We start from the raw sequence: 26,158 nt of genomic DNA on the forward strand, positions 1-26,158 counted from the left end.
TGTGTGTTTCAGCTTTATTTAGTGTGACTGTGAAAAGAGGGAATACTGCTCATGGAATCACAGAGAAGGCTACATCTCAGTCCATCACCAGCCAGCGTTATCAGAGGTCCACTAATGATCACACCAAATCAGCTCTCTTGGCTACCCCATTGCATTTTTACATAAATAATATAGACCAAAACATTATGAACATCTCAGCAACCTTCTTTTAAACAGAACAGAGGAGCCCTTTGACCTGTTGAGAAACGACTGCAGGACTCGTTCTCAAAGTGTCTTTTCTTTCTTTTATCCCCCAGTGAGCACATGGTCAGATTCCAAGCTGCTCTGGAAGGTCTCAATCCAGTTCAATGGGGCTGCTGTCTTCCTGTCCATCTTCCGTGTCATCTTCCTCCCCAGCTACCATCAGGCTGTTTAAAAGATTGCCTAGGATGGAAGTACAGGACAAGGGGAAAGTATCAAGAAGCGGCCATTTTCGAATGCCCAGTGGAAGGGCAAGTTCCCACATTCTGTTTTGAGAGATATGCTGAAATGACAGCTGTCACTTGGTTGTCTGCCAGGGTTGAGTAACCTGGTGACGAGACACTAGTGTTGTGTCAAACATGCAGCAGGAAACATTGGATTAGCTGACAGGTAGCTTTCTAGATTCAGGGACACTGTGCTATTTTTCTGACAAAATGCAGACTGCTGTAAGTAGGAAAACTGGTGTCAGTACACACAAGCCCTAAGCCCTGTAAGCTACTGTGCTTCAGATGACAATGAGTGACAAGCATCCAGCAGTCTCTTTTCATTTAGATTATCTTGTTTATCTATGGTGTTAAACTCACCTAATAGTCCTCCATAGGATGATGTTTGTTTGGGTGGGACACCAAAGAAGAGCTGTCCTATTCTGTCTAGATACTAAAAAAACACAAGAAAGAGGGAATGTTATATTAATAATAATTTATTATTTATACCCCAGCCACTCTGGGAAGCTCCCAACAGAATATTAAAAACGCGATAAAACATCAATCATTAAAAACTTCCCTAAACAGGGCTGCCTTCAGATGTCTTCTAAAAGTCAGATAGTTGTTTATTTCCTTGACATCTGATGGGAGGGCGTTCCACAGGGCAGGTGCCACTACCGAGAAGGCCCTCTGCCTGGTTCCCTGTAACCTCACTTCTTGCAGAGAGGGAACCACTAGAAGACCCTTGGAGCTGGACCTCAGTGTCTGAACGACAGGGGTGGAGACGCTCCTTCAGGTATATTGGGCTGAGGCCGTTTAGGGCTTTAAAGGTCAGCACCAACACTTTGAATTGCGCTCGGAAATGTACTGGGAGTCAATGTAGGTCTTTCAGGACCAGTGTTATACGGTCTCAGCAGCCACTTCCAGTCACCAATCTAGCTGCTGCATTCTGGATTAGTTGTAGTTATTATTGTCGTTATTGCTGTCTCAATTCAGACACCACACAAAGCCATGGTTTGCATTTGTAGATTAGAATCCAAACCACAGCTCAATCCTCAAATGTACTACATATTAACCACTGTGGAAAGCTATTTTCAGTTTCCCACCACTCAGCTCCATTAAGTCCATTCCTCAGTCTATGGCAATTCCCTAAAGGAGAATTAACGGCCATAACTATGGTGTATCAGTTTTGATACCCTGCCAAACTATTATTAAAGATCCTTAACCATGGTTTGATGTCCGACTGAACCACAATAATTCCTTCACAGGGAAAACCAATTAATTTATAGCAACAGAATTACACCTGGTTTGCCTCTCCCCACCCCATTCCCTCCATTCTCACTCTCACAGATTGCATTACTACTTTTTGGGTGCAGCATTGCAGGTGAGGCTTAACTGCCAATGTCAAATACATGCACTGCAGCCATGAACTTGCCAGATGACTTCAAGGCACACTGCTATTCTCTCAGCTTCAGCACCTCTATCTGCAATCTGGGGGATAGTAATATCAGCAGAGGCAGATTTAGGGGAGCACAACTGATTCGCCCACAATGGGTGCCACAACAATGACTTAGAAAGCAAGAGGTGGAGGACACTGAGCTTTGGCATCATACAGGACGCCACTGAAAGCCCAAAGTCTACCACTGATATCAGCCTACTTTACAGTATTAGTGATATGTGAGGTGCTTTGAACACTTGAAAGTCCCATGTAAGTATCACCCCATCCTGAATTAGTCTCTACACACACACAGTGCTTTGTAACCCTGATTTAGAGGACACTGAAAGCAAGGTTGATCTGCATGCTATCCTTTAAGGTAGCCTCTCTAAATAGCAAGCATCACCATCATAAAAACCACCTGTGGCCCTGCAGATGTTACCTACTGGCCATGCTGGCTGGGACTAATGGGTTTACAGTGGTACCTCAGGTTACAGACACTTCAGGTTACAGACTCCGCTAACTCAGAAATAGTACCTCGGGTTAAGAACTTTACTTCAGGATGAGAACAGAAATCGCACGGTGGTGCCACAGCGGCAGCAGAAGGCCCATTAGCTAAAGTGGTACCTCGGGTTAAGAACAGTTTCAGATTAAGAACAGACCTCCAGAACAAGTTAAGTTCTTAACCCAAGGTACCACTGTATTTAGAACAACTACTTATATACTGCCTATAACAATCCATCTTAAGGCAGTGTACATGCTAAGCAACAGTATCTGGGAATCCAAGGCTGGGCAAGGATGCGTTGAGCACTGCGCTCAGCAAATATGGAGAACAGGGCATTTTCAGTGGTGGGGCCTAGGCTCTGAATCTGTTTCCCTTGGGAGAACTGTTTAGCACTTTGCCTTGAAGCCGTCAAAAAGATGATGATTTATAAAATTTGTATACCACCCATCATCTGTAAATCTCAGGGTGGTTCATGAGATTGATAACATGGTTTTATTTCGAAGTGCTTTTATGCTGTCTGATTCCTAGAGTTTATGATGCGGCTGGGTTTTTTTTTAATAAACTAAGGTAAGTTGTTTCTGAATCCAATTTAATTGCACTGTTGCTGCTTTATTGTGTTGTGAAGTGCTCTGGGGGGTGTGGGAATATGGTCATTTGTCCATAAGAGCATGGGCAAAAGATTATTATTGCAAGGATGATTTCATAGTAGAAAGCATTGCTTGGAAGCATGAGCAGCGCGTGGACAGCTCATGCCATCCGATGATTGGTTCACGTGGTATGGCATGATCAACTGCGTGGTCTGGTGTGAGAACATGAGACTAATGTATTATATTGTCTTTTATCTGCTGACTGAGGCAAAGCTCTCTCCTTGAATTTGTATCTTTCTTCGACACACAATAAAGGTTGGGGCTACAGCAGCTTCTGAGGGAGAGCTGCGGCCAGATTTCTGCAACCCATCATGGTGTGAGACTGATTATTTACGGATGGCGAGCGGGTTCTCGTCATTTGGTACCCCGTGTGACTACCTTCGGACTCCACGTTGTTTCTCATCGTCCAGCGCTCACCACACCTTTTTCATCCGCTTCGGATCCCAGTGAGCGCTCCCTGTCCTTCTGCCTTTGTGGGGCAGTCTCTTTCGGACTTCGACTGATTTCGGACTTTGGGGCTGCGGCCCTCTCAGCACTCACCTCGCCCGGCACGGGTTTCAGACGCGTCTTTCATCCACTTTGGATCCCCGGTGAGTGCTCCCGCTCTTTTTGCTATTATGGGGCTGTCTCTTTCTACACCACAGAAGAAGTTTTTTGATGAACTTAAGTTTCTCCTGGCCAGTAACAACCTTGTTGTCCTGGATGCCGATCTCAAGGCACTCATAGAAGCCCTGGACACCCACTGCGCCTGGTATCCTCAAAATGGCACTTGGAATTTAAAAGATTGGGAAAAAATAGGACAATTTTTCCAGAACCATCCTCAAATTGATGTCAAAGTGTTACATGCCTGGTGTAAAGTCTACAAAGCTATGTCGAATTTAACTCCTGCAAATATTCTCCTGGCTGCTGCATCGGCTGTTTCACCTACCCTCCCTCCTTCGTCTCTATATCTCACGTTGCCTTCTTCGGAACTACCAGTTTATACAACTCCTAAACCGCCGGAATTTTCTCCTTCGCCTCCTTCTGTCCCTTCTCCACCTCCTCCGCTTTCTACATTATCAGCTACAACTCCTCTTCAAAGATCTCTCTGTGCCGCCGCTCCATTGTTGGCCTTTGATTCTACAACTCCTAATCTCTTTCCTGTGATTGCTCCTGCCGCCCCGGGGGGAGGCCCAGCCCGGCACGAACAGTTTGATTTGAGATTCATAAAGGAAGCTTTGTCTTCCGTACCTGATGACAAAAATGAGCGAGTTGGCCGTTGGGGCAGCGTCAGACAGGATCCTACAGAGCCTTCTGGACAATTTGTCGATCGCTTGTATAACACCCTCAAGCGGCAAGTTCAAGACATGGCAGCCCAAGAAGTGATTGTCCGCCAGCTTGTGTTTGATAATGCCAATGAAGACTGTAAGCAAGCACTACGCCCTTTGATGACAACTCCCAATATAGCCACTGCAGATATGCTTAAAGCCTGCCAATCGGTGGGGACTGATTGCCTGCTAACCACGGCTTTGTCCACCACCGTGTCTCAGAATCCTGCCAAGGATAAAACCTGTTTTGGATGTGGCGAAGTGGGTCATTTTCATGCGCAGTGCAGATCTACCACACAGCTATGTCACCCCAGCACAAAGTGCCCCATCTTTGATACAGGCCAGGACTTGTCAATTTTATGAAGCACATCTTAGATCTCACACTGGCCACCCTGGGTATTTGGCAGAAGGGATTTTACGCCTGCTGAACTTCACTTTGTCTTCGCCCAAGGAGACACCAGCGCCTTGCAACCGTATTTTACGCTGTCTGTCTGTGGGAATCTGCCTTCTGACCTCAACCCGCCCTGCAGCTGGAGACATCGCCATATTGATGTGCCCTGGATGGAGTCACCTTCTACAGCTGTTCCAGTGTTTCCCGGCACATTGAAAGGCCATCTTCGTCTCTACCGCATTGGCCCCCTTTTTCCCTGGGACGCCACTTCAACCACCAAATATCATGACAGTTTTGCTGCCTCTTGTTTGGGAAATGAACCTGGCTTTGAAGGATGCCCTCGCTATACTGGCATCGCTTGGATTTTACCCCCCAGATCTCTTCTTCTTCTCTCCTCCCTCAGGAGTCCTGCCCTATGGTGTGTTCCTGAGCATGTACAGAAAGCTGTCTTGGAACTATTGTGGACTCTTGGCAGGAAAGGGGGTGAGGAGGTTTCAGTGTGTTCCAGTTGTTTCATTCTTGTGCTTTGGCATGGTTCCCGGACAGAAAGCAAGTTGCAATGTGGTTCTTTAGCAGGGCCTGAGAAGACAATGGACACTGTTCTCTACCTTGTTGCAATCTTTTTAGTTACAGCAAGCGGGATATGCTTGGCTAGTGCCTTTTAGTTGCTGAGAAAAATGATTTTGAAATAAATGTCAGAAATAAGAGATGTAGCGCTTAAAAAAATTGTTATGTAATCCTTGCTTCCAAAGGTGGAATTTGTGCCTTGATTCATTTTCATTGTTCTATGTATATATCTGATCAATTGACTAATATCTCTGCTACTACTGATTATATGGAACAAATGATAGCCCATAATCCTTTGAATCCACCTGAAGGTTTTGATCCATGGAATGGTTGTTTCTTGGCTACCTAATAGAGCATAGTTAAGAAAAATATTATTGACTGTAATTGCATGTATTGTTGGTTTTATTATGGTGTGCTGTATTCAATGCCTACCCTCTTTGATTTCCCAATGTAATGAAATATATGATTAAGGGTCCCTCTTATAATATAAATAAGAAAAGAGGGGATGTGGGAATATGGTCATTTGTCCATAAGAGCATGGGCAAAAGATTATTATTGCAAGGATGATTTCATAGTAGAAAGCATTGCTTGGAAGCATGAGCAGCGCGTGGACAGCTCATGCCATCCGATGATTGGTTCACGTGGTATGGCATGATCAACTGCGTGGTCTGGTGTGAGAACATGAGACTAATGTATTGTATTGTCTTTTATCTGCTGACTGAGGCAAAGCTCTCTCCTTGAATTTGTATCTTTTCGTGGACACACAATAAAGGTTGGGGCTACAGCAGCTTCTGAGGGAGAGCTGTGGCCAGATTTCTGCAACCCATCATGGTGTGAGACTGATTATTTACGGATGGCGAGCGGGTTCTCGTCGGGGGGGGGGGCACATATGGGACTGAAAAGCACAGAAGCAAAATGGAAGTTTATAAAGGTGACCATAAAGGAATTAAATTCCACCAATTTAAAAGTTAACTTACTTCATTATACATAGGATCCCTCTTCAATGAAGGTTGATACTGTTCACACAATACTGTAAATACTGTTAGTTTTCCTCTAAAAAAGAAGCAACAGAGAATGTAAAACCAGGCACAAGGGCAAAAAAAGACAGCATTGTGCTTTGCGGTTAAAACAAAACCATACCCATCAACTGCCAGCAGCAGAAACCAAATGAAATTGAGCAATGGCTGTACAAAGGGAGGTCCTCTTTCTATGGAAGGATGCTTCTGTGTATAGGTCGTAAAAACCACTAATGCACTGCTTTTGTTCTTCAAGCACAGGAATCTGAAAAAAAGGAAACAGAACTTTTGAAGTTATGAATAACGTCAAAAGGTTTAGAGAGGAGCTATGTACAATATCAGTGCTAGGACAAGAAGAGCTCAATGAGCTTAACAGTCTTTATTGTTTCGTGCTCAGAGCATACCTGAAAATTTGCATATTAAGCAGGTCACCTTCACAGTAACCTCTGGCGTCACCGCTATTAATGTATTAGAGAAGGGAAAGTAAGGTTGAGAGTGGAGTCTTGCGTTGGTGGTAGAATGCTGTCGCTTGGAGGACAAGACTGGGTGCTTGTGGTTTAAAGTCCACCTCAGCTACATTCTCACTATTCTCTCATCTCAAGAGATACAGAGGGTAATAAAACTGACCTACCTCATGGGTTTGCCCATGAGCACAGGGTTCACAGTCCTGTGAAGCAGCAGCAAGCAGGATTGAACCTTGCACATCTGTGGGTGTCACCCAGTGATGTCATATGACAAGTAGGTGTGTTTCTGCGACAAGTGGGTGTGTTTCTGGGGAAATGGCTATGTGGGCCAATTTGGAACCCTTGGTGGGCCAAGATTAGTCTGTGGCACAGAGCTTGTATACCTTTCTGCTCCTTTATTTATTTAATGGCTCACATTTGTATCCTGCCCTTCATCTAAAGATCATAGGGCGGTTCACAACATAAAAAAAATAAATGAGAACACCATATACAAAACAAAAGAAAACCAACAACAAACCAATAACCCATCCTTCCCTTATGGCTAAAAAAAGTTATCTGAGCAACCACACAAGCGTGTAAACAAATTAAGATCAAAACACATACTGTAACACTGCCTGAGCGACAAACATGTCCACTTCGCTGCGATAACCCCTGGATGAGGAATATTCTACCAACATGTTTGCACATCCTTCACCGTCTGTGGAGTGCAAGAAGTGATACCGAGATTCACAATAGTTTTGCTCTGGAAAAGAAGTTGAAAAAGAAAATCAGTTTGCTGTATATCTCTCTCTCTCCCTGTGTGTGTGTGAAATATGTATATAACAGTCTCAGTTTATATTGCAAGATTTGAACAAGCCAATAAAGAAAGTACATTATAGCATGCAACATGAAGGTTGGAATCCCAAGATATGAGTGAGGTTTATTATTATTTTAATTCAATATTCTGACACAAAATATTCCATATATTAAAAATGTTGCAAGAAACTGATAAGACAATAATGCAGTGGTAAGTTACTTCCTTGCACATTCAGAAAAAGGCATCTTAAGAAATAGATGCAGATTTCAGCTGTTTTTGCTGTTGATGACATTGCCCTGATGGTCTTTGACCCAGAGACAAACCTGTTGGAGGTCATCAGGGAAATTGAAGCATTTGTTAAAATAGCCAGATTGACCATCAATAAAACTAATTGAGAGCTGCTATGTTTGAACGTCCCCTCAGAATTGCAAATAAGGTTACAATTCAAAACAGGCTTTAAACTTTGCCCACATCATATTAACTACCTGGAAATTAATATCACAAAATCCTATAGTACAGAGCCAACTTTCTGTCAATGGTGAAGAGTATTAAAAAAAAGGGGGGGGGGAGACCTTAAAACGTGGTCCAAGACATCCGTGTTGTGGATGGAGAGGGTAGCATCAGCCAAGATTATGATATTGCCAACGATATTATTTCTGTTCCAAACTTTGCCTATATGTACTGATACTCTTAAGAAATGGCAAAAAATGATTGTAAACTTTGCATACGACAGCAAAAGACCCAGACTGCGCTTAACAGTGTTGTATCAACAATCTCAGAGGGAAGGGGCAGGGGCCTACCAAATCTGCAAAGATACCACGATGCTGCCCACATACAAAATGCCTTTGGCATGATGCACAACATAAAAGGAAAGGCATGGGTGCAAATGGAATTTGATAAAGCTATACAACACAGAATCCCAAGCATACATTTTAAAATCCATAATAAAATTATTCTAGAAATGAATAATTGCAAAACCCATTTGCAAAAGCAGAAAGTCTGGCAGTCTTAGGTCTCCAAATTAGCCCCACCTATATCACCACAAATCCCATCCACATTGCACTTTTACTCACCTGAAGGAAACCTATTTGATGTAAAATGGAAAGGCTTATACAGACCAGGTAATCTCTATGAAAATAATAACATTCTTGGAGCAGAATAAATTATGGAAAGTTTGGGTGAGGTCAACAAATTTATTTCAAATCCAGAAGTTAATTCCCAAGCACCATTGAGACTTTTAGAAAAATTAGTTTTAAATGTGGCTGAGCATTCTAAAAAAAACATTATATACTCAATGATCTTGCTGTTGGGCAACATTCAGCCACCAAACAACTTTGGGAAACAGACTTAGGCACTGAAATTGAAGAAGCTGACTAGAACAACCAATGGGCAAAAAGCCCTTTAAAATCGGTATCAACATGTGTAAGAGAAAACTCCTTTAAGTTCATTGACAAGTGGCATATGACTCTCTTAAGACATACATAGAACATCTTCACCTACATGATGGGCAACTGGTAGAACATTCCACATTCCATGTGGAGGACATATGAACTAGTACAACCATTCTTGGAATCAGTATTTGCTGAAATAAGTAACAATCAGAAAGTATTGGGTAATGAAAGTTTGGGTCAATTAACAATGCTTAAGGAAGGGCAACTTGCTTCATTATATAACGAACTTACTACTTTTCTTCTGGTGGCGGCACAATTACTAATAGTGCAGAATTAGAAAGGACTTGTATATCTGCGTATCACACAGTGGAGATAGGGCATACATTTTATTCGGATAAAAACTTAAGAAGGTGGTATATGCCTTGAACAATATGTATGATGTGGATGATTTTATTGAAGTTTGGCAATCCTTCATAAAATACTCCAACCCTGCATGTGGATTTATGGCAAAATCTTATACATTAATCTTCTGTTCCAGGGGAGGAGGGTAAAAATGGGGAAAACATCTTGTTCTGCCTATACACTGTTGAAAACTAGTAAAATTTTATTTATTTAAGAAAGTTTATTCCTTGCAGATCATAACAGGCTGGTGAAAGCAGACACTTTAAAATTATTAGCAACCACCATCAAAATAAGGAACACAAGAATGCCCTAGTTTTTAGAATTGTATGATTTTAAAATTCTAATTGATTTTGGTGGTTTTATCTGCTTAGCATCATTCTTGTGTTCATATTTTGTATACAAATTGCAATGGCTAGTGCTTTTATTTGGTCTGATAATTTTCCCTGCTTAGTTTTTTGCATTTTATACTCTGACTGCAAAGGCCAGTGACTGGTGAAAATAAAATACCTATCTCTCAATTAAGGTAAAGGTAAAGGTACCCCTGCCCGTACGGGCCAGTCTTGACAGACTCTGGGGTTGTGCGCCCATCTCACTTAAGAGGCCAGGGGCCAGCGCTGTCCGGAGACACTTCCGGGTCACGTGGCCAGCGTGACATCGCTGCTCTGGCGAGCCAGAGCCGCACATGGAAACGCCGTTTACCTTCCCGCTGGTAAGCGGTCCCTATTTATCTACTTGCACCTGGAGGTGCTTTCGAACTGCTAGGTTGGCAGGCGCTGGGACCGAGCAGCGGGAGCGCACCCCGCCGCAGGGATTCGAACCGCCAACCTTTCGATCGGCAAGCCCTAGGCGCTGAGGCTTTAACCCACAGCACCACCTGCGTCCGATCTCTCAATTATAAGTTAATAATTAGATCGCTATTTTAGATTTCCTAAAATTAATAGATGAATAAATCATTTTAAAATAATTCTTCTGAATTTTCCAGGTATCATTAAGAAGGAAATTAAAAAACCTAAAAAAAAAGGAAAGTGATTAATTAGATTGTTCCTAGCTAAGTATGTTTTTAATCGAGCATGCCTAATGGTCTTTGTTAATGAATTAACAAATGCCACTCTCTTGTCATTCTCATGTCTTCCCTTTCTTTTTCTTATGAAATCAATAAATTTAACCATATAGGCTACATCCCAGATTCTTAAAAGGCTTTTTTCAAAAGATGTTGGGTTGACCTTTCTCGAGCTGACAATTTGGCCACTGTCAGTAAATGTAGTAACTATTATGTCTTTCAGGTAGCCTAGATGAATGATTAAGAGATCAACAGACGTCTCTTAACTGGTGTTATTTTCCATTTCGCTTATTATCAGAACCAAATTTCTAATTTGAGGGCAAGCCCAAAATATAGTTTAAAAATGGGCATGATACCAGTTACATCTCCAACATTTATCTGTTGTGTTTTTGTATATTCTGCTTAGTTTTCATGAAGTTAAATATCTCCTGAAGAATAATTTAAAAGGAAAAAAAAAAAGATTCAAACGGAGTGTGAAATGTGGATTTTATTTCCATTTCCATGCTGTATGTGGAATATTGTCATTAACCTCACCTTCCCATCTACCTAGGAAGGGATGACTAATAGTATCTAAATTTGCTGAGATTTTACATAGCTGACCTATAGTGTCTTTGATTGTTAGTTAGTTAGTGCAGTCACTCAATGAGTTATGCTTAGCAATTATGGAGGTCACTACCTAACTTATTTGTAGAGACTAAAAATAATGGGAGGCGAGAGTTGCCAGTATCAGCAACTCTGTGTTAATACATTTTTAAACATATTTGCAATCTCAAATTAGACCATAGTCCTCTAATATTTTAAAATTCCCTAATACTTGTTTATCTGTCAGTTTCTCATTACAATAAACTGCAGTGTAAGGTGATGAGCCAGGTCTTGATCTATTTTTATAAGTATAGGAAATTTTAAATAGAGTGCTAAAGCACGGATTAGACTGGATTTGAGCCAGATCTTCTCTAGTACATGTAGAAAGGTGTTTAATAGGTGTGGAAAATCTTTGTGCCGCCAGCCTGGTAGCTTTATCTAAAGTAAACCATGAGGTTAAGTGGTGCCACACAGCTCTGTAATCTTTCACAAAACACAGTAAGGTGCTACCCTATTTTCATTTAATTGGCATAATGTTCTACTTTGTTTTTAAAGTTTCTAGTCCATATGAATGCACAGAAAGCCTGAGAGTCATTTCGGAGGGTTATCAGAGGTCAGAATTATGCAAGATCCCTTATCCGCCCTCCCTCTACATGCTCCACTCTACCCACCTGCCCCCTTCTCCCCACTCCCTTCATATTTCTAACAGGTCAAACAGTGGCTGATAAAATTTTGTTAGCGTCAAACTATGAACCGAGTAAAAAAGAATTACGGATTTCCTTGAAACGCAGCTTGAATTTGTGTGGAGGGAGCATAGAATATGAACAAACTTTGGTGAAGGGCTGCAGCTCAACGAAAGGACATCTGCTTTGTATGCAGAAGGTCCCAGGATCCATCCCTGGCAGTTTAAGGGAGGGCTGGGAATGTCCCCTGCCTGAAATCCAGGACAACTGCTGCTAGTCAGTGTAGACAATACTGAGCTAGCTGGACCAATGGCCTGACTCAGTATATAAGGCAGCCTCCTACGTTCCTAAAGCTGAATATTCTTTAAAATAGAATATATGCTGTATTTTATAACATATGTACTACAATGTAGGGACGCGGGTGGCGCTGTGGGTAAAACCTCAGTGCCTAGGACTTGCCGATCACATGGTCGGCGGTTCGAATCCCCGTGGCGGGGTGCGCTCCTGTCGTTCGGTCCCAGTGCCTGCCAACCTAGCAGTTCGAAAGCACCCCTGGGTGCAAGTAGATAAATAGGGACCGCTTACCAGCGGGAAGGTAAACGGCATTCCGTGTGCTGCGCTGGCTCGCCAGATGCCGCTTGTCACGCTGGCCACGTGACCCGGAAGTGTCTGCGGACAGCGCTGGCTCCCGGCCTCTAGAGTGAGATGAGCGCACAACCCTAGAGTCTGGCAAGACTGGCCCGAACGGGCAGGGGTACCTTTACCTTTACCTTTTACTACAATATAGTAAGATACTGAAATACATTCATGTTAAAAGAAGTCTATTGAGCAGGTGTCAATACTGTATGGATATGAGGGATCGGAGGCCTAAAAAAATCTAGAGACATGCTGCCAAGTTCCTAATTTATCTCTGTTGTGTTCATCCCAGATTTAAAAATAAAGCAGACACTGAACACACACTAATCCAAGTTGCCATAATCTCAAGCAATCGGGCCAGACCAGGTTTAGTATTTTACAAGCCAAGATCTTTCACTCCAGTCTGATAGGTTTCAAGGCTGAGCATTAAAACAAGACATTTAAAAGATGCAAGCTATGCTCTTGAGAGAGCTATTTTAAGTATTCCCACCAGTCTGCATGTGCCAGTTGGGACATATAGACCCACCCTCAATTCGATAGCCCAGATCACTTTGGAGATCCCTCTCAGTTTCAGAAGTGATTGGAAGTGCAGTATGGGAGCTGCTCTTCAAAGTCCCCTTTAGGGCATATAACTCTTTTTAGATGTAGGCCACAGTGGCCTGGTACACCAGTCACAGTAAATCACAGTTCATGAACTTGCCTTTCCTGTTTGTCTCATTAGAGCACAGCGGAAGCAAACCACAATCCCTGGTCTCACATTATGTCCAAACCAGGTACAGTGGTGCCCCACAAGACAAATGCCTCGCAAGACGAAAAACTCGCTAGACGAAAGAGTTTTCCGTCTTTTGAGGTGCTTCGCAAGACGAATTTCCCTATGGGCTTGCTTCGCAAGACGAAACGTCGGGCGAGTTCTTGCGAGTTTTTCCCCCTTCCCCCCCCCCTTTTTCTAAGCTGCTAAGCCGCTAATAGCGCTAATCCGCTAATAGCCGTGCTTCGCAAGATGAAAAAACTGCAAGACGAAGAGACTCGCGGAACGGATTAATTTCGTCTTGCGAGGCACCACTGTACTGTGGTCTGTTTCGGCCACTACAGATTGTGGTGCGTTGGGAGCAAAACAAATGATTACCCTGAGCTTGTATGTAACGCTAAGCCATGGATCATGGTTTGTTTCTTCCTGGCATGAGCAGGGAGGAATAAACTGAGTGGGTTCAGCATATTCATGGTAGAACATTACATGCAAACAAAGCCAGTATCTGGATCTTTTGAAGAGCAAGCAGCCAACCAACTTAATGGCTACTTACATTAACTGTTCCTACCTTTCCACAGCGTGATGGCTAGCAACTGGTGTAATTTTGGATGCCCAAGTTTTCCTGATCCGCCACTAGACCATTTCAGCGCCCTGGAAACAAAGGCCACTCTTTCAGGTGAATTTGGATCCATCAGGCTGAACACTTTGGCCAGGTTCTCTAGAAGCAACCACAACAAGCAACACTTAGCTGAACATTCTTTTAACGGCAACTGCATCCTTTTTGTTTAAACACAAAGGTCGTGTAAAATTACCAGAATATACTCAGTTAAAACGTCTTTAAAGCGTGAGTTTCTTTAGATAGAAATCAGCAAGGAACACCTAATTGACCTCTCCGCTGCAGTGCAAGGAGCCACACCCTTTCCTAATACGTGATGGCATGTCAGGGGGCAAGTTCCCTTGTTGAATGGCTTAACACAGATGTTCTGAATCTACCATAATTTCAGGCAGGTGAAGAGAAGACTATCTTCCATCAGAGGATGCTGTCAAGGACCAAAGCCTGAAGATGGAGTTGGGTTGCAGGACACCAGGTAAGTTGCCAGGTTGGCAAGCTACAAAACTCTTTTTCTCCCGGCCTTCATTCTGTCCACAAACCCCTGGATCAGTGGTCAATGTGGAAAAGACTCTCCAAAAGATTTCCAGACTGGCAGCTTGTGTGAAGAGCTATATCAACTGCATGCTTACCGAATCAGGCAGTCTGATAAGTAAAGGGCAAAAAGGTCGACCCGCAAGCAGTGAGCGCATCGCCAAGCAGACTGGAGAAGTGGCTGTCCATCAAAACGGCAGAGAGGTCAATTATTGTGCAGACATTACAGGTTGTGCCTGTGTTGGGGAGAGGATAGTGCCAAAGATCACGCTCCACCTACAAACAACTCTAGTTTACTCAGAACCATGGTCAGTTCATTATAATAGTTTATTTTTCAGTAACTTGGCATCAGTCGATGACAGGTCTGGCAGAGGCTTCTAGCCATAGTAGCTCATGTTTGGTGTTCAGAAGCAGTATCTCTCAGGTAAGTAAGGCAAAACAACAAAAAGCGAAGGATAGCTATCACCTTCACACACAGTTTGTAAGTTGTCAGAGCCACCTGGTTGGCCACTGATGGAAATAGTGATGGACTAGATCAGAACTGTTCTGGTCCAGGAAGACAATTCTTAAGTTCTCCCAACTCAGGGTGACAGAGGACCAAAAAAAAAAAAAAAAAAAAAAAAAAGGAATCAAAGCACTTGACGCTACTGCTTACACCTCAGAACTCTAGGTGCACAACTATGAAACAAAAACCAAAGAAGCTCTTACCTAGTAGCTCATCTGTAACTTTTGCATCCGATTTCTCTAGCGTCTCTAGAACTAGCATGGACAAATCAGCAGCGCTGTTTTGCTAGAAGATACAGAAGAAACAATACTGAATAGATTCAATAAACCATCAACATTAAGAGGGCAGGGTGGGGGGTGTATATTGTACATAATTGTATATAAAAAAACCCCACTTGGATTGTGACATGTTGCTTGGACTAATTTCCCCAAGACTTCTGCATGGTTTTATTCAAACCAGCACAAATATGCTGGTGAAGGCTATCTTTATATTCAATTTGTAGAGAGCTTTTGCAATATTCTAAGAATCAATTATTTAGGGTGTGCTTATGTCTTACTTAGGCTGCTGCTACCACTCATTTAACAATGCAACCATGAAGCCAGGCAGCTCCCCATTTTTCTAAACGTAAAAGGTTTCTCTCTAAGGCAGTAGTGTAAGAGCTGAGGCTGTGCACACTGTTGTATCAGATACTCTCTTCCAGCCTTCAAAGATTGGGGGGGGGGGGGGAGGAAAGAGGGGCAATCTGAGCAGCTGTTCCAGAGTTGTCCTGTGCTATATATTAAAATACTTATTGCTTGGGCAATAATGATCCTCTCTCTTTCGTAACTTCAAAGGGCCACTAAGAGAGAGACATAAGCACAGCAGATGCATTTGCCACCTCAGTGCTTTCCCAGAGTAACTGCTCATGCACCAGGTAAGCGCATAAGTAGCAGATTGTTAGGCTGCTTTAAAACTGCTGCAGTTGGCCACAACCCAGCATTTATCAGGGCATTCCCACCGCTATCTTTCAGTGTTCAATATTTATTACATTTACACCATTTTGAATGGGTCTTACTTGATTGTGACTGAAGAACAAGAGGGCCCCCGAATACATGAGTTCTCTAGCTTCCACATGTTTGCCTTGTGACATGTACCTGCACATGGAGAGAGAAAAAAAGAGTGAGAGGTATTCAGAATACAGCAGAAAGAGGCAAGCTAGCATATGTTTGAAAATGCTTTGTACTGAATGGATTTTTATCTTTTAAATCATGAGATGCCGCAGACTGCAGGAACAAACAAAAACTCATGGAAGGTGTTCACGAGAAATGTATTTTGAATTGCCCCTCAATCTTAGGGGACCAATTTACACAGGTACCCACCTAGTGAGAGAATGTATGCATATGAGCATTCCTTGGTTCAAAGAAGAAAGCAAACTCCCACCCCACTCAACCCTCCAAAAAACCAGACTGCTGCACAGTGTTCTTGGCATCCCACTGCGAATCCATATATTCCTGGCGAGGAGAGATGCTCCTCCTGCCCACCAACCGAGAAGACAAGAAAACCGACAGAGAGAAGACTGCGAAAATCGAAAATCGAAACAAAAAGCCAAACAACACCTAGTATGTAAATGAAGATTCACCACATGAATAAGACAGCATTATTTAAGAACTATTTTCCCACTGAGCTGCCACCCAGCTGTCTTTGGCAGCAGCACCAAGCCTTAAAAAGAAATATCTCATTTATTTTCTCTCCACAGTGCAGAAAGCCCCCTCCAGCCATGGCTTGTCAGTATTAGCCTCCGAGGAAATAGAACCTGCTCTCTTCTTCTGCAGGTCAATGTCTGCAGGAGGATGGAGGCGGCTATCTCTAATCCTGACCGAGTGGCCTCCACAATCCCCTGTAGCCTTTTCCTTGCACTTTCAAAACCCACCACACCCTGCCACTGGTTCCAGCTTTCCTGAATTTGCCAAGCCCCTGCTGATTTCTAGACACCAGTGTTATGTGCACTGCATTTACAATGAAGGGGTCCTTCAGGCTGCTGCTTTCCCATCTAAAATCCCCAAGCAGGGTGTGGCATATGGCAAAGCAGCAGTTAACAGCAGCTGAAATAGACAGCCTCGGTAAATTTGGACAGGCAGTAAAAGTGTGACCAGATGGCAACGTGGGTTTGATACTTGCATGCCAAACCAGAATCTCAGGAAGATGGCATAGCAGGCAACCTCAAAATGCAGACACCTTTTTTTGGGGGGGGCACATGTTCACCGTGTAGTAGCCCTTGTCATATGGGCTCCATGACCAAACAGATCCTATGCTCACTAAGACCCACATCATGGATGGGATGGAAATAGCAAATGATTAGCACCACACAGAGCAGCTGAAGCATGCAGACTGAAGGTGTTTACAGTGCACACATCTGTCTATCTTCGAAATTGCTGCACCCTATGAAAGCTTCAGTACCAATGCTCCCGCCCTCAAAGATCAAAATCATATACCATATTAGCTCAAGCTATTCCATACATTCTAGAAAGTACCTTATTTCAGAACCTTTTCATTCAGTGTAGAGATTCACCCCAACTCCTTATAGCCTGCAACATCGTTACCTAATGCCTACAGAAAGACAGTTTCCTTCCAAAAGCCACCATCTTCTTCCAGCACACAATTCTGCTTTGCTGATTATATGAGATTCCCCATTTCAAAGCGCTTCTCAACTGCCCCCATTCAAAGTGATTTTGCCCCTTTCTACATACTAGGATAAGGCAGAGGTACAGAAAAGGGTTTTTTGCTCATGGGAACTTTAGGATTCATGGTCACTATTTCAAAGTATCTGTGAGAAACCAAACAAGCATAGCTCTATATGAAACAACTGCTTCCAAGCACAAGAACATAATGAAGCTTCCATAGAAAAGGGCAGTTTCCCAGATGAAGCACATAGTTTGCTAGAGGGCAGACAAAAAAATATGGGTATTTTTGGTGTAAAAAAGGGAGTTTTGGCAACCCCAAACATTCTCCAAAATATCCTGGGGTTGTGTTTGTGTTTTGCACTTTTTCTTACTGCCATTCTCTGCAATTGCTCAGCCACACTGTTGTTTTTTAAAGCCATTTTAAAACCACATTCTTCCTGCTGATCTCTGAACTAGCCAATTAAGGAACATGCAATCAGAATTATAACATCAGGGCACCATATAGCCAATCCTGAGATCACAAAGACAAATCAGAGATGGTGATATTTACTCTGTTTTGCAGCCCCTGATTTATTGCCAAGATTGGGGATACAATTCACAAGGGGTAAATTGATTTGCAGTTCTACTCTAGTTTTGGTTCAGTCCGAATCAGATACAGTTCTCCTGACTGCATCAAATTTTCTCTTTTTTTTCTTTTGCAAAAACATAGGTTTCTAAATGGTACAGCTATATGTGAAAATAGGCCAGGAAATGGGCAATACTTAATGAAATCACAAAACCAGAAAAAGGCTCCTTGATTCCTTCCATAATTATCCGACAGTATTATGCAAAAATGGAAACAGATTTGTTTAATATGCTTACCTTGCAGAGGTCACGAAATCCCATTTTTCTTGGCACCGAATTTGTGCAGTGCCCAGTATCACAGCTCTGATCATAGTTTAATCATAACCTTGACTGTTTTACTAAGAGTCCAGACCATTATTTTCCACTGCTCTGGAGTATCAGCATAACTAAGAACATCAAGCTGATGTTATGCTCCAATTAATAGCTCCCAGACTTTTTGTTTCATCAGTTATGTTTACAGAAATGACACAACATAAAACAAATGGATGAACTATAGAAGGAAAAGCCCGCACCTCTCAGGTTTTCTGGAATTATAAATAATGTAGCAGAACTGTAATTAACTTTGCAACCATGCAGTTTGGAGAAGATACCATCCACAAGTTTGCTATGCAGCACCTGAAAGCACCCCAGACCACAGTGGTACAATGAGGGCAGGTACTGCCCAAATCATCACAAGTACCACATCAACATATTTCCAAACTTGTCACAATGAGATCTACTTTTTATCAATTTATCGTCGGCACAAACTCAAGGACATCCTTGAGACCTAACGTTCAGATGTTTATAATCTAACAAATCCAACAGCTTAGGTAAATATGCAGTGATAGGGGTGAGGAGGTACAGAAAACAAAACAAAAAACAATTTCAAACTCTTAACAGTTCACAGATGATTCTATGACGTCCTTACAATATGTACAATTGCCATTTCCTCTACAGTAGTTTTCACTAGCGTTTGAACTACTTAAACAGATACCCTTACACAACATCTGGGACATGAGCTTCTTTTGTGATCTTTCAAGCACTCTTGAGCCTTGCCCCACACTGCTGGCTTTCAACAGAATTCAAACTGTGCACTCAATGCCATCTAAAGCATCCTAAAACCTACCACTTCAGACCAGTTCACAAAGGACATTTCAAAGGTTTCTTGTATTTGCTTGTCTATAAATAGAATTTAAAAGTGAACTAAGTACTTTTAACAAGCTCATTCAACTGCCTTGATCCAAATAAAAAGACTTGTGTGCCAAATAAATTTTGGCATGTGTATCTCAATCTTGATCAGAAAATGGAAGGCTATGCCTAGCATCAGTTGTCTATGCTCTGGTTAGAGTACACGAAGACAGTTAGGCTACCTTTGAATACAGTTTGGAAACTACAGGTAATGCAGAATTCAGCAATCAGATTGCTGTCTGAGAACCTAAGGTCTGAGAATATTACACAGAAACTGGCCCAAATGCACTAGCTACCAATTAATTTCCATGCTCAATTCAAACTGCCATATGTGGCCAAGGACCCCAATACCACAAAGACCACCTTTCCCCACATGAACCAACCCTGACCCCTATAGTCTTCATCAGCAAAAACCTTTACTTAGGCCTTTAGTTGTTAAGCTAGCCTCTAGTGTGGTGTCATCTTGTGCATGTGGGGAGGAGTAGGACTTGTCCTCATTCTAATGTGGGATGAAGATTTTAGGAATGTTGTATTGTACATTGGTTTCAATATTCTTGGCTTTTAATTGACTGTATTTAACTCTTTTATTTTATCTCATTAAATCACTTTATACTTTTTTTGTATAAAGCAGCTAAAAAACAACTTTAAATGTTATTGCAACTTGTTTGCTGAAAATCTCTTTATACCCAGGCTTCAGCTTCCATTTTCTATAAAAATCATGTTATATATCCCCATATTTCTACAAGCTGCTCTCAGTGACAAATGATATATCAACCTTTTAGGGAATCCAACCTCATTTTATTTTCCATTTCAAATGAGCAGTTCAGTTGACTTAATGTACTGCAGCATGGATCTATGTTTCAGAAATGACTTGATCAAGTGTCCCAATTTCTCAAATCTGCAAAAAGCTTTGTATTTGCAGGGTAAGAGAAATGGGCCCGAGGAAGAAAAAGACAAAAGCTGAGACATGCAATTATCAACCTTAACCTGAGAGAAGTAAAAACTTACACCATAATAAAATAAAAAGGTAAAGGACCCCTGACAGTTAAGTCCAGCCGCGGATAACTCTAGGGTTGCGGCGCTCATCTCGCTTTACTGGCCGAGGGAGCCGACGTTTGTCCACAGACAGTTTTTCCAGGTCATATGGCCAGCATGACCAAGCTGCTTCTGGCGAAACCAGAGCAGCGCACAGAAACAACGTTTACCTTCCCGCCGAAGCAGTACTTATTTATCTACTTGCACTTTGACATGTTTTCGAACTGCTAGGTTGGCAGGAGCTGGGACTGAGCAATAGGAGCTCACCCTGTCACAGAGACTTGAACCACCTACCTTCCAATCGGAAAGCCCTAGGCTCAGTGGTTTAGACCACAGCGCCACCCACTTAAATATTAAAATACTGTAGTTAATATTTAAGGTTCTACAACAGTCCAATGTTTTTGCTACAACAGAGTAGCACAACCAACCTCTCCAGAAGCTGTAACCTCAGAGAAAGGAACTAGCAGATAGTACAAACCCCTGTTCAACCATGATGTTCACTAGGCAGCCTTGGGCCAGCTACTCTCAATCAAACCTCTCATGGGTTGTTTGTGGGGATTTAACTCAGGGATAGACAATGTGGGGTGCTCCAGACGTTCTGGACTATACAACTCCCACGGATAATGCTCACAACTGGCTTTTTGCAGACAAGTAAGATAATTTCTGCAATAGCTGGTGATTTGTGATTGTAATGGAAGCATAAATGCCCATGTTCCCAATATGCCTTGAATATATTTCCAAGTGCCATAGAAATATTTTCCCAATGCAAGTTATGCCTTATACAGTGGTGCCCCGCAAGACGAACGCCTCGCAAGACGGAAAACCCGCTAGACGAAAGGGTTTTACGCTTTGGAGGCGCTTCGCAAAACGAATTTCCCTATGGGCTTGCTTCACAAGATGAAAATGTCTTGCGAGTTCCTGTGGGTTTTCCCCCTTTCCCCCCCCCTTTTCCTAAGCCGCTAAGCAGCTGATCCGCTGATAAGCCGCTTAACAGCTGATCGCTAAAAGCCGCTAAACCGCTAATAGCGCTAATCCGCTAAGCTGTCAATGGGCTTGCTTCGCAAGACGAAAAAACCGCTATACGAAGAGCCTCACGGAACGGATTAATTTCGTCTTGCGAGGCACCACTGTATTCAAATACTTCAATTTCTTTGATCTATACTGTAAAAGGATTTGTATCAAATGGGTAAGGAAATGAGACAAGAGGAAGGTAAAGAGGGAAACTGAGGTGCAATTATCAACTCCAACCTGAAAGTACAAAATACCAACTCAGTTAGCTTGAGTCAATGAGACCTTTGCCATTTTTCTACCCATCAATGCATTTACCATTGCCTCAAACTACTGCAATTACAACCAGACCTCTGGGGAAATATTTGATCTATGATAGTGCTTGACTCAGCTCACACATTAAAATATTTTCCCTCTTCTAGCTGCAAGACTCAAGGCAGCAATAACAATTTCCACTATGGCCACAAATTGAATCCCTTCTCCCACTCCTGATAAAGAACAAGGTTTCTTCTACTCTATACCTCTTGTCTGAAGTAATGGAACTTGGATGTACGGTAAATGCTTCCACCTTAACCTGTTTTACACCCTGACCTCAAATGCATCTGCTTATAATCCCAAATATCCTCTCCATTATCCCAGTACTTCAGGTTGACTGGGATACTGGCTGCACGTTAAAAGATAACTAATCAAAAGATTATACTTACTCATTAACACTTTAGCTATCCTGCCATACACACTACAATGAATTTGTTCCAAGACTTTCTGTATAGGTAAAAGGAATTCTCCTGTACAGAATGCCTTATTTTAACTGTGCATCTTTACTTGCTGGCTTTGTTTAAATATGTTGCCATCTGCTGCAAGTTCTAAAGGTGAAGAGGTTAAGTAGTTCAACCATAGCTGTCAACTTTTCCCTTTTCTTGCGAGGAATCCTATTCAGAATAAGGGAATTTCCCTTTAAAAAAGGGAAACGTTGACAGCTATGAGTTCAATTGAAAAGAAAAAAACCTATAATCATGCTTATAATGAGAACCAAGTGTCGTGAAAAACCAATACCATTTATTTCCAACCAATACCAGGTGACTTACCTCTCTGCACCCTGCACTGCTAGTCTTTTCCACCTGGTCTGGGAGGTTGGGGTCCTGACTGACTCCAGCTACCAAAGCTGAGGTTGCTGAACAGATTCCTGAGTTGCAGTATTGTTTAGGGGTTTTTGTTGCTGTTATTGATAATATTTTTTTGTATCTTTCTTCTTAGATCTTATAATGATTTATGTGGAAAGTCTTCAATTACGGTAGTGTATTTTTCAATGTATTTTATTTATCTGTTGTGGTTTATGTATCCTTTTGTTATGTTTGTAATTTTTTTAACCTTTTCATGTTGGTAAGCTGCCTTGACTACGGTTTTAACTATGGAAAGGAGGCATACAATTAAATGATGATGATGATGATGAAGTAGGTATACAAAGTATACAAAGTAAGTATACTTTGAAGGCTCCCAGAGTAACAGTTACATTGTGTCATAGATTTTGACAAGCTGAAGCCTGCTTGTTCAGATACATCTGATGAAGCAAGATCCAGCCTACAATAGCTTATGAAACAAGGCATTTCTGAATCTTAAAATAAACATAGCTTTCCCTTCTCAAATATCACTAAGATGCCTATCCACTTGCTGGATATAAAAGGTGGTTGTAAAATAACCAATGCCTTGCTAGATTAAAGAAGTCTATCTAGTTCAGCAATGTGTGAGCAGCACACTTTGTGCTCTCCCCACATAGTTCTCAGTGGTCGACTGCTTCTGAAAAATGGAAGCTCTATTTAGCAGTCAAGATTAGTGACTGAGAGCAACTACTTCCTATGAATTTGTTTAAGCCTTGTCAGAGCTACCCAAGTTGGTGGCTGTCCCAAAATTCTGTGGAATAGATTCTACTCATTAAGTGATGAATAAAGCAGCAATAGTTCCTTAATAACCTACCGCTAATTAAAATCACTGGCTGACAGTGAGTGTTGTACTAAGCAAGATTAAAGAGAAGTAGCTACATCACTTTGCTACAACAGAAGAAAATGCTAGAAAGACTGCTATTTCCAGTTACTGGTACTGCAAATGCTTACTGCACTTACCAGGTCTACATTTCAGCTTTGAACAGAAATGTCACGCAATGTATAACTCTTGCATTCCATGGTCTTTTCAACCCATTGTTTACTGCCCTTGCCGCCTCACCCCCCAAAGCATGCCAAAATATATCTGCCAACTAAGGATAACCATGCATCTGACAAAGTGGGCACCAACTTACACATGAAAGCATTGGCACAATAAACCTATTAATCACTCTCTCACTGAATATATCACACAGGGCAATTTTAAATGCATTGAACAGCACTTCTGACCAGTTTGCACCGGATCCTGGAAGGCTGCAATTAAAGCACTACAGCCATATTTCCATTGCAGTAATTTAACACATATATTAAAACTCATAAAGCAAGATGAGCTGGCTTCCGCCCTTTTCAGCTGCTCTGACGTGAACCACATTGCATCAGGGCAGCAGAGGTTGGATAGCAAAGCTGTTGGCTTTAAGCCTTTAACATCTCTGTTTCGTAAGTATGTGTATTTGTTTTGTGGGTCTCTGCTTGCGTGCAGGAGACGGTGAGAGCAGTTCACTAGAGATCCTGGACTCTCCTTCCTTCGAGGCTTTTAAGCAGAGGTTGGATGGCCATCTGTCATTTAGCTGTGATTCCTGCACTGCAGGGGGCTGGACTAGTTGGACCCTGGGGACCCCTTCCAACTCTACAATTGTCTATGGTGTGTGTGTCTGTATATAGCAAGCTTCAACATCTGTTTTGTAAGTATGCGTATATGCGGGGTTTGTGTGCGTGTATATAGGAGCATCCATCCACCCACCTACCTAGGGACGCAGGTGGCGCTGTGGGTTAAAGCCTCAGCGCCTAGGGCTTGCCGATCGAAAGGTCGGCGGTTCGAATCCCTGCGGCAGGGTGCGCTCCCGCTGCTCGGTCCCAGCGCCTGCCAACCTAGCAGTTCGAAAGCACCTCCGGGTGCAAGTAGATAAATAGGGACCGCTTACCAGCGGGAAGGTAAACGGCGTTTCCGTGTGCGGCTCTGGCTCTGGCTCTGGCTCTGGCCAGAGCAGCGATGTCACGCTGGCCACGTGACCCGGAAGTGTCTCCGGACAGCGCTGGCCCCTGGCCTCTTAAGTGAGATGGGCGCACAACCCCAGAGTCTGTCAAGACTGGCCCGTACGGGCAGGGGTACCTTTACCTTTACCTTTATATAGGAGCATCCATCCACCCACCTACCTACCTACAGGTACATATACACATACAGACGACTCTAAATGCCTCACTCATTAACTCTGCCCCCCTTACTCTCCCTCCAGCTCTCTTCTGATCCGGAGTTTCGCATAGATGGGGAGACAAACCGAGAGCCCCCTCCTGCCTCTCGCGAACCCCGCCCCTTTTCTCGACCAATAGGGCTTCGGCGAATCGAGAAAGGCAAGAGGCGCAGCCAATCGTATTGGGGAAAGGGCGGGGGCGTGCGCGCGGAGGACTACTGGTGCGCAATTAGAAGCGTCTGGAAAGAGGCGGGGCGAAGCGAGGAGTATATTCACGGCGGCGCGAGGGGGGAGGGGGGGTCTATGTGTGAAACGAAGCGCGAGCGGCGCCCCGGCGTACCTGAAGAACAGCGTCCGGTACATCTGGTGTGCCTCGTAATAGTCCCCTTTCTCCACGCTGGCGCGGAGTTTGCCCTCGACGCGTTGGACGCCGCCCCGGTTCCGGCCGCTGACGGCGCTGCCGCCCTTCAAGGCCTCTTGCTCCGCCGCCATGACTGCGGGGCGGGGAGAAACGCCACACAAGACGGCCGGAGTTGCCTCACGCAGCGTGGCGCATGCGCGGCGGCGGCCTTGCCGGCTTCCGTCGGCTCCGCCTAGTCAACAATGGGGAGGGTGGCGGCCGCCGAGGGACATGCGCACGCAAACGAGCCCCACCCCCGGCGTCTCCGAGAGTGTGACGTCCGACGTGGCTCGGCGCCCGCCTCAGATGAGAAGGGAGTGGGTGTAGCACGCAGGGGGCGTTTCCAGCGGCGTCTCCATGACGACGTTGCCTGCAAGGGGGTCGGACGAGATGACTCGTGGTTGCTTCCAGTTCTATGATTCAGTTCTCTCGCATGTCCCTCGAGCGCCTCTTCGGATTCCTGGAGGAGTCAAGGTGGACCCACTACCACTGATCTGGGGTGCAGCGATTTTGGCGGAAGGCTTCTGGTGACATAAAAAAGATCCTAAAAGAAAACATTTTACTTTTGTCCAAATGGGTTTTGCTTTGTTTTTTTTTGGAAGTAAAGAATATCAAGATACAAAAATTAAAAAAATTCTCTTTTTCCTGCGCGCCGACCGATTACCCAAAGATGGGAAACATTTTTAATTTAGCACCACGTTATGGTGAAATATTTGGAATATTGCATTACATGAGAAATTTTCCTAATCCTCCTTTTTGGAAAGGAACCACCTCTTTTGTCTGTTTGTTGGGATTTCATTGAGTACATAAAAAAGAAAATCAACACTTTCCCCTTCCACAGCCCTAGGATAGGTAACATCTTAACTGGCTGAACATTTTTCTTGACATAGTAGCCTTTTTTCTTGGTACTCCTTGTGTCTCTGATGGTTTCTTGTTATAGGTTTAGGCTTAGGTTTCCGTATACTGTACCTCATTCTCTCGTTTGCTATGACGGTAGTCTTCATTTGTATCTTATTGCAAATATAAAGATAACCAGCTGAATCATTTTTTCTTGTGAATGTAACATCCCATGCCAGCCTTGGTTTGGTTTCATTTTTATGCATTTGTCTTATGAAGTTTTATTTTGATACTTGGGCTATGTTTAAGCATATTAAACAAAAATATATTCTGGACAACAGAGGTAGCCAGCACAACACCCT

General features: G+C 43.1%; 1 protein-coding gene across 2 annotated transcripts; it reads right to left on the reverse strand.

The window, feature by feature from the left end:
• On the reverse strand, nucleotides 1-25,130 carry GET4 (guided entry of tail-anchored proteins factor 4). Of its 2 annotated transcripts, none has more exons than XM_079953978.1 (9): nucleotides 24,900-25,130; nucleotides 15,777-15,855; nucleotides 14,926-15,007; nucleotides 13,642-13,791; nucleotides 7,379-7,517; nucleotides 6,436-6,576; nucleotides 6,273-6,348; nucleotides 825-897; nucleotides 1-423 (listed from the first exon to the last, which is right to left on the reverse strand). In XM_079953978.1, the coding sequence occupies exons 1-9, from the start codon at nucleotides 25,049-25,051 to the stop codon at nucleotides 335-337; spliced, it is 981 nt and encodes a 326-aa protein (XP_079810104.1). In that variant the 5' UTR covers nucleotides 25,052-25,130; the 3' UTR covers nucleotides 1-334. The 2 variants fall into 2 exon arrangements, with proteins under 2 accessions (XP_079810104.1, XP_079810105.1); XM_079953979.1 differs by lacking the exon at nucleotides 24,900-25,130 and adding an exon at nucleotides 24,529-24,563.
• Nucleotides 25,131-26,158: the final 1,028 nt, after the last annotated feature.

The sequence above is a fragment of the Podarcis cretensis genome (genome assembly GCF_951804945.1).
Source record: "Podarcis cretensis genome assembly, chromosome: 14".
NCBI classification, from domain to species: Eukaryota; Metazoa; Chordata; class Lepidosauria; order Squamata; family Lacertidae; genus Podarcis; species Podarcis cretensis.

Bases quoted from the DNA above. Each gene is read 5' to 3' on its own strand.
- GET4 (XM_079953978.1), bottom strand. From the start codon at position 25,051: ATGGCGGCGGAGCAAGAGGCCTTGAAGGGCGGCAGCGCCGTCAGCGGC. The intron at 15,856-24,899 runs GTACGCCGGGGC...CTCCATGTGCAG, and splicing joins TACCGGACGCTGTTCTTCAG to GTACATGTCACAAGGCAAAC. The intron at 898-6,272 runs GTAAGTTAACTT...GTGTTTTTTTAG, and splicing joins GGGATCCTATGTATAATGAA to TATCTAGACAGAATAGGACA.